At 35.6% G+C, this 13,402-nt stretch overlaps 1 protein-coding gene across 2 annotated transcripts in view; it reads left to right on the top strand.

Annotated features, from left to right (window-relative positions):
- Positions 1-13,402, top strand: part of VCL (vinculin) — a 60,689-nt gene that overhangs the window by 26,550 nt on the left and 20,737 nt on the right. For both annotated transcript variants that reach the window (XM_032190722.1, XM_032190721.1), the window contains exons 3-6: positions 3,119-3,269; positions 4,993-5,101; positions 7,648-7,770; positions 9,456-9,616. In XM_032190722.1, coding sequence (XP_032046613.1) covers positions 3,119-3,269; positions 4,993-5,101; positions 7,648-7,770; positions 9,456-9,616 — 544 coding nt within the window. The remainder of the gene's footprint in view (positions 1-3,118; positions 3,270-4,992; positions 5,102-7,647; positions 7,771-9,455; positions 9,617-13,402) is intronic.

The raw sequence follows: 13,402 nt of genomic DNA, 5'->3' as shown, positions 1-13,402 counted from the left end.
TTCACATGAGCAATGTGAAATGTAAAATATTTGATTCTCTGAAGCGTCTTGCTTTAGTGTTCAAAGTGTCAAAACGAAAAAGACTTGGTCATTTTGACTGCTATTAGTCTTTAAACTGTTATTTATTTTTAATGACAACAACAAAAAACATTCTGAACAGTACTTCATAATGTTTTGTTTTTTTTTTTTTTTAAATGGTGCTATGCTAGAATTGCCAAACTTTGAAACAGCTTGTCAGTGAATCAAACGGAATAACCACACTGTCATTCTGAAATGTTATTAAGTCCAATACAAAATACTACTCAAAATGAAATAGACCACAAAGTAAAATGAGAGATGTTTTTCCACACGCACTGTCTGAATTTTAGCAGTTTTAATGTTTTTTGAAAGTACATAAACATTCTGATCTATACAAACCCAATTCCATTACAGTTCTGTTGTGATCTGTGTATGTCTACAAAAATTAGTATCAAAATACATCTTGCTTACTGACCTTCAGCTATAAACGAGGTGTTATCTAATGTTCAGTACAATTTGGTTTACATATCTAGCAGTTATTTAGCTGTTTTTTGGGCATTTAAAATGTGATTTTTATAAGCTGACACCCTGTATATTAAAATGAATTATTTATGATGTATTAGTGTGTAATGTACATTATATTACAGCCTGTGCAGGCTCTTCTGTGAACTGGTATTTTAGGATCTTTTGGTGTTGGAAGACCTTCAGCTCTGATGTTTATTGCGCCTACCTGCTTCCCTTTGCAAACTAGGTATAATATATGCTTTTTGGTTCTGAATGTGACAAAGAATAGGTGATGGTGGTGGTAACTCACAGAAACTGTCATTAACATTACTTTCTTTATTTCTATGGCTTATTTTATCCATTTGTTTGAACTTAACATATTTTTGTCTTAAAGTGCATATATAAAATGCATACCTATCTGAAGTTTTCTTTAGTCCTATTGTGTAATTATGTAGGTGTGGATTCTACAAAAAAATGCAAATTATACAAATTAAGAGCATAAAGTATCAAAGATGTTGTGACTCAGCTGTGCTTTAATGAAGTTTTAGGCTGAAAACTTACCATAGCAATGAACTTGAAGTTGAAATGAAGCAATGAAAGAAATTGAGAGCTTTTGTATGTGTTTGATTTCTGTGAGAGAACAAGCAACTCTTTGAAGTGTGGTTTATTGGGGGGCAAAAATCCAAGTAACTGATTTACACCCTACTCCCCTTGCCAGTCTTTTGTTTCCTGGCATGTATGCCTTGCAAGGATCGGAGGGCATCTGTTTTTTTTTTTTTTTTTTTTTTTTTTTTAACATCTCTCTGCTTTTTTTTTTTTTTTACATGGTGCACACTCCTGAGGTCTTTTAAGGCAGTGGGAAATTTGTACAAAATGGGCATTGTACAAGTAAAATGCAGGATTACCTTTTGAAAGTCCAGCTCTGAAAAAACTGCAGGAGAAATCTTTGAATCTTTAGTAACTTTATTTTTGTGCTAAATTGTGGTGACTTCTGGAGGTAATGCGCACTCATATTAGTGTTTTTTTTTTTTTTTTTTTTTTCCACAAATGAAAAAGCTAGCCTTGGGATGATAATTGGCATTAAAAAGATAACCATGAAATTGAACTGTAGGAAATGAAGTATTTCTGAGCATGTCTCAGAGCTGGCTGAATAGGTGATTTGTTTAATCCCTTTCTTGGCAGAGTTGAAAAGAATAAATTTGAGAAGTAAGTTGGGAAATCTAATTTAGTGCAGTCAGTTGACTTTGATAATAGAGCTGAGTACATGGCATAGCAATGAGCAGACCATTCCCACCTTCAAGTCCTCCTGTGTTTTCCTGCTGAGTCGTGAGCTCCCACCACCTGATGTGCTGAGCAGATGTCTCAATGAAGAGCAGGTCATGATAAGGGCAGCTGACCCAATTCGATCTGCTCCAGGGAGCCGTTAGATGAAAACTACTTTATGAAAAAATGTGTGTTTTCCTGTAATAAATCTTACTTCTAGTGTAGCCAATGTTAATAGTGACCATTAAATTTTGCCATTTGTGTAGCAAGGAGCATAGGAGAGAAAACGAAATAACTAACTTTCCAATAACATTGAAAGTATGAGAGAAGACTGTGTTCAAGCGGTCAGCAGAAAATGGACTCTGAGAAGCATGAAAAACATTGAGAAATAATATTGCTGTACTGAAAGAGTTTCGTGTTTGTTGGAACTTGGTGCAGTTTGAGTGGGCACATGGCATTCAAGCATAGAGTCTGTATGTAGATTCTTCTTAAAGAAAAGGGAGAGAAAGGAGGAAAGTCATAGTCAGCGTAGTCAGTAACGAGTCAGAGTCCAAGTTTTGTATTCCTTTAAGCTGTTGTGAAGTAATTAAAACAAGCAAACAAAACCCAAAGTCTTGAATGTTTTAGGTTTTGATCAGTTTTAAATTGTCATGTTAGTGGCTTGACAGAAATAACCTGTTTTTAGAGCTTATTTGCTTATCGTAGTATTTTGTGTTACTGTAATTATATATGACAGTATTTTGTAAAACCTACTTTCTGTTCTTACGTGTGGAATCACAAGTTGCATTTGACATTTATACCATACCACTGAATCTTATGGCCATTTTAAAAGCTGTTTCTCTCATATGAGCGTTAACAGACTTGGAAGAGCTAGTCTGTAGCTTCAAGGAGCAGGGCAGTGAGTCTTAGTTTTCTCATTATGTTTCTTTTGTTTCTTTGTTTAGTCTTAATAGGTAGCTATCATTTAATATTTAGCAATTCCTTCTTGAATGTCAGTGCAAATAAAAGAACAGCTGTTTTGTTTTCTGTCCCGTCATTCAGAATGAAAGGTGTTCTGCCATGATGATGGCTGGGACCTCTCCTTAATGACTCCCTGCATTGACTGCTGTACATACAATATTTCGTTCACTACACTGGAAGATTGGCATACTTCAAAAAAAATAAAAATTAGTCTTGTTAAACTAATCTCACTTTTTAAATTATAAAGATGTATAACGATCAATTTTCTTGTAGTGTTTCAAGTAGTAAGGTTAAAAACAAATCCTCCAGCCTTTTTCCATATCTGTTGCTTTTACAAAGTGATCAACAACTTTCTTTTGACGACTTCCCACAGAGTGGAGAATGCCTGCACCAAACTTGTCCGGGCAGCCCAGATGCTGCAAGCAGATCCTTATTCGGTACCAGCTCGTGACTATCTGATTGATGGATCAAGAGGTATCCTTTCTGGAACATCAGACTTGCTTCTGACATTTGATGAAGCAGAGGTAGGAATCCCAATATCAGTGACATAGGTATCTGCACAGTGGTATTATTAATTCAAATATCTACCTAACCGAGTGTTCATCTAATGTAGGCTATTGCAGTTGAATGTGATTTTGATTGTCTTAGCTTGATTGGAAGCATACTCTACATTCCTTTCTGTCAGAAGAAGCTTAGTCTTCACGCTCTGTTTTGTGAAGAGCATCTTTGCATGACATAATGCTTGTGTTGCTTATAATTATTCTTCAGAAAGGCCTGATTTTATCTACCCTGTCTTGTATTTTCCCGACATTTTTCTGTATTCCATTAACTATACCTGATGCTTAAATTCTCTGTGTCCCTTCACTGTTTTCAGTGTGTTACACCCTAACATGTCTTTCTTTGACCCCATGAGCTGTGGCAACTTAATTGGCCTTGGGGTGGAGGAGATCATGCAAATTTCAGCTGACTGGTTAGCCAGAGGACATGTTCTGATAGATTTAACAGTTGCTTCATTTTGGCTTTACTGCAAGCCAAAAAGTGGCTCAGAGGTGCTGTTTGTAGTGCCTCGGATGGGAGAAAGAAAGAGATGCAAGAAATCTTGAAAAGGAAGGGGGTGGATGGATATTGAGTATCTTATACTTGAAAGTTTTTATTTGTGTTATGAATCTTATTTAATCTTGTGATGCTCTCACTGGGAATATAGAGTCATTCCTTTCTAAATAGCAAATATTATGCTGTTATGAGGAACTGAAGCTAATGCTGTTAGAAATACTCTTTGTTAATTGTAAATTTTACCTGTGAAGCTATCTGTTAATGTAAGAAATTGTGTTACTCTTACTGCTGTTGTGAGCGGTCTAATGTGGCATCCCTATGTCACGTTTAATCAGCTCATGATACTGTTAGCATATTCCTCTGAAATGGGGAGAGTGCTATGGGACTCCTCAGTAGCACTAGTGATTACACAATTTAAGTGTTTTTAATAAATGCTACAAAGTTTTATAGGGCATAATTGTAAGGAAGTTAATAGCTTTTAATTTCCCTTTTTCCAGTGTTTAGGAAAAAGGTTGATTTCTTTGGAGTTAATGCTTCATTGAACTCTTGTCTCTTACGTGTGTTTTTTAAAAAAGACTAAATCTGTAATGATCAATTTCGCTCTAATACAAAACCTGTCATGACTGTGTCCTACTGTGCTTCAAGATAAACTAACATGGAGACAAAATTAAAATGAATTTTAGAGGAAATTATGATCTGTTCTAAGGACTGAACCCTGCATGTGGTTGATCTGAGTTAAATGTTAATTAAGTCATTCTTCAATGAGAAGTGTACATGGTGTTGTCAGAAATAATGTGGTTCAAGAGGTAAGACAATTAAGTTAAACAACTTAGGAGAACTCTGTGCAATTAAATGTGAACTAAAAAAAATAAGTAATCAATTGCTGAGGCAGAAGTCCAGAGGTAAATAAAGTACAGTCTTCATAGACAGATTTTTCTGGAAGGTTTAAGATGTTGTATCTACCTTCTCTCACTGGAGTGCTTCATAATTCTTTATCCATATATAAAGCTGTATGGTGAATGATATTTCCTATGAGCATTTGGAGTCTGCTTTCTCTGTATCCCAGACCTTTGCTAACATGATGTACAGGTGATCACAAATGCTATACCTATTCTGTTCTAATGATAAGCTTGCATTTCTAATTCAAGTGTAACCTAGCTTCATCTAATAAATGATGGAATATTCCTTTTTTAGGTCCGTAAAATCATCCGTGTCTGCAAAGGAATATTGGAATATCTGACTGTGGCGGAAGTAGTAGAGACTATGGAGGATTTGGTGACATACACAAAGAATCTAGGGCCAGGTTTGATTTGCTGCAGTCTATCATAAACATTCGAAGCGTAGTCTTTTCCACTATCTTTTCTCCCCCACACACCTTATTCACCTTAACCAAGCTTTGAGCATTTGGATAATAATAAAGCATTTGCTTTGAAAGTGTCTGTTTAAACTAGAGCGTGACTGATTACTCTTCTGTGATTGACTTTCTCTCTTAAAAATAAAGAATAGTCAGGATGCTGGTAAATGACACACGCTATACAGGTGATATGTACTCTAATTTCCTACACTGTCATGTGAGGGAAGTAAGCATGCATTAGTCAGAATTAAAAAAAAAAAAAAAAAAAAAAGAAACTTGTGTAATTAAGCACTCACAGCTATGAAGTCAGTTAAAATGTTAAAATGTCTGTACTAACTGAGATGGTTAGGGCTAATAGGAATTACTTGGAGTAGTAGAAGCACCATGTCATAGATTAACATCTTAATGAGGCAGCAGAAATAGCTGTCTTGCAGTGTAATGCAAAAGTCCAGCTGTTAACATAATTCTTTTCCTTCATTATTTGATGCTCTTTCACTGCTTCTTATTTCCCTGTGCTAACTCGCACTCTTTTACTGGTGGAAAAAAATGATTGGTAAGTGAAGCACTGGGTTGCTATGGAGGAAACCTACCATCAGTCTCTGTCATCCACTATTCCAAATGATTTGATTCCAGCAAGCATAAAGTAGTTTAACAAAAGCATTCTACCAAAAGGAGATGTGCTAGAAATATAGGAAGATGTTGCGGTGAAGTTACACTGAACTGAAGAATGCTTATAAATAAGCTATATATACATATAAATAAGAATATGTATGTAGTGTAAGGATAACTAGCTCATAAATGAAATTGGATGCTAACAGACTAGTAGCTCTAATGTCAGAGTACATTTGTCATCCTTGGTCTACTTGAAAATTATGCTGTTTTTATTGAATGTAAGGATATACTTTTCCCTGTTTCTAGGTCTGAAAAACTTTAATTTTCATATGAAGGTATAGCGTTCTTTAAACTTCTGTAATGTCCCAAGAGAAATTACCTTCAACTAAATAGATTTTTGCCTCCTTATGAACAAGCAAAGATCAAGCAAAACAGATAATTTTCTTTCTGTGAAATTAGTTATTTTACACTTATAATTTATGTGGTCGTTATCTTCCATGTCATTAAAATGGAGGTTTCCCTAAACTTTGATACATTTTATTTGGCTTAGTCAGAAGCCTTTGGGATTTCTCACTAACTTCAGACATAACTTGCTGTTTTGGTTGTATGATGGAGGTAATAGGTGTTAGACAACTGTCTAATTTCTTAGAATTAATCTTGTCTAAATTCATACTGTTAAACAGATACACAGTTAATCTTGTGCTTCTGGCATGCTCTAAATATGTGCTGCTTAATGCTTACAGCCCATGTCCACAAAACGTTTTATGCCAGTAGTCCTTGTTGCCTTCAGTTATATCACTGGGCATCTGACCTTACTGTCAATATGAGAATTGTATAAATAATGGGATTATAGAATCATAGAATGGTTTAGATTGGAAAGGAACCAGCAAAAGCATCCACTCCAATACCTCCTGCCACGAGCAACGGTATCTTCCCACTACATCAACCAAGTGCTTACAGGTTTTGTGATGGAAGTAGAGTGGAGTCGTTAGGTGTCTTCTGTCATTTGAACAAAAATATGATTCTGCACAATTTATCCACTCTGTGCTGGCAGTGTGGGGATTCTGTTACTATTTAGCATTGGCATTAAAGCTCATGTAACTGTTGTTATATAAAGTTGCTTAAGATGCTAACTAGCAGATTATTTGAGCCACACACTATGTAAATTTCTGCCAACTTTGTGCCCTGTTAAGGGGGAGAGGGTGGGACCATGACAGCACCAATTTAAAGCAGTTTAAATTTTTATGGAGTTCTCTCTGAAGTTTCCACATGTGCTGTGTGGTAAACCTTGCAAGTCTTAGCTCTTAGATTTGTGCTAGAATAAATTGAGTTCTTTGCACAGTTCTAGAGCACTGAAATATTTCCAGCAGAACTGAAGTACAAATGAATGCAATTCTTGAGCTCTACTAGAACCTAAAGACAAAAACTTTGAAGGCAAAACAAACAAACAAAAAAAAACAGATGTTTCCTTTTCCTGCCATTAACTCTTAAAGCTTTGATCAAATCCTAACAGAAAAGGAGGAGGAAAAAACAAACAAACAAACAAACCCACAAACCACCAAGCCTGCAAATTGGCTTCCAGAGTTCATGAGGTGACTTAATGTCTGAAACTGGTTACTCGGGGTATTATTTTCATATTTTACTGCTGGTATGTTAAATCTGGAGTTTTGAGACTTCAATTCTTCCTTGAATAGTGGCTAGGTTTTGAATCAATGACTTAGAAGCACCTTGAATGCAATTTAAATAATGACTTATAATATAAAGAAATGTTTTACATGTACTTGCTGTTATGCATTACACTTTGTTCTTGTTTAGATAGCCTAACTGTTGCAAATTAAACTTAACGCTGCATTTCTGACTGTTTAATTGCTTTAATCCTTTAGGAATGACAAAGATGGCGAAAATGATTGATGAAAGACAACAGGAGTTAACTCATCAGGAACATAGAGTTATGCTGGTAAACTCCATGAATACTGTGAAGGAGCTATTGCCAGTACTTATTTCAGGTATTTTTTTGCTGTAATTTTTAATGTCACTCTGAATCAGTATTTATTCTGAATTGGAATTACATTGTTTCATGTTGACTAAAAACTATCAGCAATGACACCGCTTCTGTACCAATGGCAAAATAACTACACGATACATTTGATTTTTTGAATGGCAGTTTGCTTTCTTGATTTTAAGTATTTAATCATTGTTTAGCATATATCCCTAAGAGGCTGTGCATTAATATAATCTTGTAAGAAAAGTTCAGGTTAAAAGGCTTGGTGTAATGGAGTAGCTCAGTTGTAAAAAGAGATAACTGATGTTTTGAAACCTTCACTTTGGACTGCTGTAGTGTTACTGGCTCTGGTGCACCAAGTTCTTTTGCAAGGACATAACAGTCTGCTGGCATCACCGTTTCCTTTTATGTGGGGGCCCCGGCAGTATCTCACTGTGCCGAGCCATGTATAGGCAGTCACAAGAGTCATTTGCTTCTTAGGGCAGCCTGGGGGGAAAGAGCAGTGAAATGTACCCAGGTATAATGTGGTCCACATCAAGTTTTGCACCGTGGTGGTTTGTAAAACAGAATAATCATTTCCCTTTATCCTACTCAGATTTTTTGCTTGCTTAATAACTGTATACAGAATATCCTTCTGTTGTATTTCTCTGGCTCGTTTTTGGCATATTATGATAATGGAGAGGAACAAAAAATGCAAATAAAATATATGGTTTAGCAGTAAACTTAAAAATTGGGCGAACACTGTTCTGTTTGGGTAAGGAAGTGTGCACAGACTCTGTTGCCAGGGTATCAAGGGATGTGAACTTGCCTTTATTTTCCTGGCTATACTGCAGAATAGATCTGCATCATAGAACAGTTCTAAATATATCACATCGCTTCCACTCCATCCCTTCTGCAAAGATAATGAGTGTAATGTTAGTATTGCACGTGTGCACAAGCTTTTTTTCTGTCTCTATTCTGAGGTATTGTGGACATCTGTTAAATAATGGCTTCAAATGCTGTTTCTTTGCCATCACAAAGGCTGGTGGCTAATGGTATTACTGGAGTGCATTTGACACTTGTCTGTGTGAGGAACTGTGAATTGTATAAAGTGAGACAGTTGTAATAATGTTAAAAATATATATATAATTAATTTCAAGTTAATATAAAAGGAAGTTGCAGTGGTGTTTTCTGGATCTCACTGCACTGACCAAACACTGTCAGCTGCAGCAGCAAGGCACTGATGGCATTATGTGCAGAATGTGCTACTAAGCAGGTTTGAACTCTTACCACATGCCAATGCCTGTGTTTCTATGTCTGACAATCTTCTTAAGTGGAAATTATGAATGTGGTTGGTGCAAGAGTAGTATTGCTAAGTCAGTCTAATTAACTGGTTTCAGAGCTCAAACCTTACAGTAATGTTAAAAATGCTGTTGTAGTTATAGATGTAGACTTAATGACTTAAAAAAAAAAGAAAAAAAGAAACAACAAAACAAAAACACACAAAACAAACAACAAGCAAGACAAAAAGCTCCAAGAAGCACAGTTGACCAAAACTACAATCTGTTTAGATAAACTGTTCCATAAAAAAAAAAAAAAAAAAAAAAGAAAATGCACTCTCTCCGTGTTAATGAAACAGTATTCAGGATTACCGTGAATATTGATTGTATCTTACATATAGTTTTTTTCTAATCTGTGGTATTTTCACAGCTATGAAAATTTTTGTAACCACGAAAAACTCTAAAAGCCAGGGAATAGAAGAGGCCTTGAAAAATCGCAATTTCACAGTAGAGAAAATGAGTGCTGAGATAAATGAAATAATCCGTGTATTACAACTCACTTCCTGGGATGAAGATGCCTGGGCCAGCAAGGTATGTTTCACATTTATGTTTGGATATAGAAGTCTAACTTTTGTGTTGTAGACTTGCTTGTGAATCTGAGACTGTTGAAATGTGCGTTTGTCCATCAGTTTTGTAGTACTGTTATCACATTATGTAATCTCTTCAAGGTTGAACAGCATCACCACAGATGATTGTTTTAATGTGTTTTTCAAAACTAGCTTTCTCTTTCAACAAGCTAGATTAAAGGACTGTTATTTGAAGGTGTACCAATGGTTACTGGAGCTGAATGGTTGCACAGAAGACTTAAATTTGTTCACACCTTAGTTCTGATGTGTAATATGTAATACTGGAATACTGTGTATTCCTCTAATTTTTATTTTTTGCTACGTATAGTTAACTTACATCATATTTGACTGATGGAAATTAGGTGTAAAAGGTATTGTTCTATGCCTTAAACTGGTCCTGTAGCTATGCATCTGTTAGTGAGATTGTGTGATTCTTTTTTTTTTTTTCCTTACTTTATACTAAAAGAGCTAGACTGTTGTCGTATTTCTTGTGCAAAAGGCGTGAAATTAGGGAATCTTTAGTCAATTTTGGGGATACTTCCTTGAACACCAACACCCCATCCCATCCCTGCCCCATTTTTAGTCTGGGTGTGGAAGTAAATTTCAAGTGTTTGTATTGTCTGAAAAAGGACAATGCTATTCTGAGCAGCCTTTCTGTGAAGGTGGCATATGGGCAGAATTGGTTCTTTATAACTCAGTGTTAAACTGTGTAAGTGACTTTAACCACTTACCTGGAGGGTTTAGGCAGTGCTCTTAAATGTTACACAATGCAGATACTGAAATATGCTGTAAAGCTGTTTGATGGCCAGCATCATAAAAATGTTACTGTGAACTTACAGATAAATATAGCTACACAACTGACACTCCATTTTTTTTTTTTTTAAGTATCTTAAGGTAAATCACTGAAGTGAACTTTTTTATGCTACAAGCAACAAGTAATTGGAAATTTATTTAAAGAAAATACTGAGACACAAACCCAGACTTATTAACAAATAAAATCTCTTGCAGAAAATCTAACCGATGTAATCTAGGCATTAAATTCACTTTGGCCTATATTGTTTGACACTTGGCCCTTAGTTTGCCTTTTGAGTTATTTTGTCACTATCACTTCCTTATTATGACTACTTTATGCATCTTTGTTTTTGTTCTCCTGTTTCTTACCCCTTTCTCACCTTTAGAAGGTAAGCTTTCTTCCACACCCTACACCTCTACCTTGCACTAAAACAAAACAAGCATGTATGTGGGATTTTGTGCTGTGTGCAGACTTGTGCTGTGCAACTTTTTATTTGTGTGCCAGCTGTAACACCATACTTATGTAAATACACATTGAAGTTTTAAATGACCCTTACTAGCCCAATGTGTAGAACTGGCTGTCATAAGAGAATGGTAATGGCAAGCTGAACTGCATTGAGACAGTCCTTCTGAATCTGATTAGAGCTAGCCCAGGATTTTAGAGCACATTCATGTGGAATGCTTTTGTGTTAATCTGTGTTACTAGCATCTGTAGTTATAAATAAAGGGTCCAGTTATGCAGGATCAAGCTTTCTGTATGTCCAGAAAGCTTTATTAAATCCGGGATTTTGTCTATTCCTTAGTTTTTCAGTAGTAGCTTTCCTTCATTCAGTTCAGATGGTTCGTATTCTTCATATTCTTCAGATCTAGGCTTAAAACTTTGATTTTGTATGTATATCTTTTAATTAAGCTTTATTTTTGGATTCAATCATTCCTGCATTGTATGAAATACAAGTACAGTTTTCTTTTACAGAAGAAATTTGGAAACTTCCATGGTTTAAAAAAAAAAAAAAAAAAAAAAAAAAGACTTGCAAGAAGTTGGCAAGCTAGCCTTAGGAAATTCTTACTTGTGTTGCTAACAAGGCAGGTTAAATAAAGGATTTTATTAAGAAAACAGTTGGTGCATTAGCAGTATCTCTAAATAGAACATGTTGGTCATTATACATAATTCATGAGTATGTTGTACGGACGAGTATATCTAAGTATCATTTTGCTTTCTGAGCTGAAAATTTTTTAAATAGTATTTTGGTATTTGAATTAGGGCATGTTGGCAATTTGGAACAGTGTCACTAGGCATTAACCAAACATGATGACAAAGAATTTGAGCTGAAAAGCTTAGTGGGATGAAGAAGCAGGAAGTAGTTTGCTAATGGTGATGTATTATAGACCTTTTCCTTGTATTTACTGTGTATATATGTATTGAACAGTTTGTTTATTGGGAAGGAGAGGAGAAGTTCTTAATTTCTACTTGAGATTACTGTTGCATGTGTTTCATGCTTGGTGATTAAAGGAAAGCTCTTTTCCCCATGCTTTTATGGAGCAAAGTAAGGTGTATTTGGGGATGCACAATCTTGAATTTTACTGGTATAGTGTATCCTTCTGTTGATTTGGAAAGTTTTTTTATTATTCTTTCTTGAATTGTGTATATGTGAAAGTATCACAAAATCTACATAGATATAGTTGAGAAGGAACAAATTTATGGAACTAGAGCTGTAGGCTTTGCCATAAACTATTTTGGGCTTCGTACAGACTCTGAAGTGCATGTTACTGTTACTGCATTGCAATAAACAGGATTTTTTAAAAATAGTATGCTGATTTAGAGTTGAAATAGTGAGAAAATACGGATCTCTAACAAAACCTTAAAAGATAAAAAGCCCTGCATGTACTTCTATTCATAGTTTTGTTCCAATTTTTCCTCTTTTCATTTTACAGAGCAGTTGAACTCATATATTCTTAGCTTTTCCTTTTTATAGTAAACTTGAAGTAATCCTCAATTCATACACTCCCATTTCCATAGAAGTGGAAGGGGTTGAAACTTTGGTAGGTGAGAAGTATCTAGTATCATGTAGGATTGAACCCTGGATGGTGAATAAGCTATCTGTTCTGCCAGAAGCTTGGCTCTGCATATTTTCTTCAAAATTCCCTTCATATGATCTTTGTGTCGGGTGTTGTGGTCCGAGCAGATTTTGGTTGTTTGCAGTTATTTCTAGCTCTAAATGAAGGGCAGGTAGGACCTAAATTTCATTTGAAAAACACATGTACATGCAGACTCCTGACACATGTACAAGCCACATGTTGCAGCATGCGTGAGCACGCCTAACACCTTCAGACGTGTATAAGAGCCACACGTGTGAACATGTGCTAACACACCAAATGCCTCCAGACATGTATGCAAGCCACATGTATGAACACAGCAAGCACCTCCAGATGCGTGTACAAGCCATACAGCTCAACACACATTGCTTAGGTAGTGCTAGCAGTTACAAAATCATGTGTAAAAGATGAAACACCCTTAATTTCATCCTTTGCTAAGAGATTTAGATTGAGAGACTTCTTAGTCTTCTTTATCATTTTGATGTAACTGCAACTCTGCAGGCAACTGAGGCAACACAAAAGGCTGCTTTAGTAAAGAGGGGAGGAGTTCCTGCCCCTCCCATTATCCCAACGCTGTCCTTTCCCAACCATCCCACACCTAGCATCTCATCAGTGTGCTAAGCAACATCTGTTGCCTTTTTAAAAATTCAGTTAATCCTTTGTTTCAAATTATTTATGGGTAGACGGGCCTGCAGTAAACCATTCATTCCAAGCGAAAGTTACTCTAGTACATACATAAAACAACAGAAAACTATCACCTACCATCACAGCTGGTAAGGGTTTTTTTTTTTTTTTGCATTCATTTCAGTTTTTAAATTATTGTATGATTATTTACTTTACTCTTGTATATTAAATGCACAAATCT

Source organism: Aythya fuligula, chromosome 7, assembly GCF_009819795.1.
Source record: "Aythya fuligula isolate bAytFul2 chromosome 7, bAytFul2.pri, whole genome shotgun sequence".
Taxonomy (NCBI): Eukaryota; Metazoa; Chordata; class Aves; order Anseriformes; family Anatidae; genus Aythya; species Aythya fuligula.
Note: the sequence above shows the minus strand (reverse complement) of the source record. Positions and strands in the feature narration are given on the sequence as shown.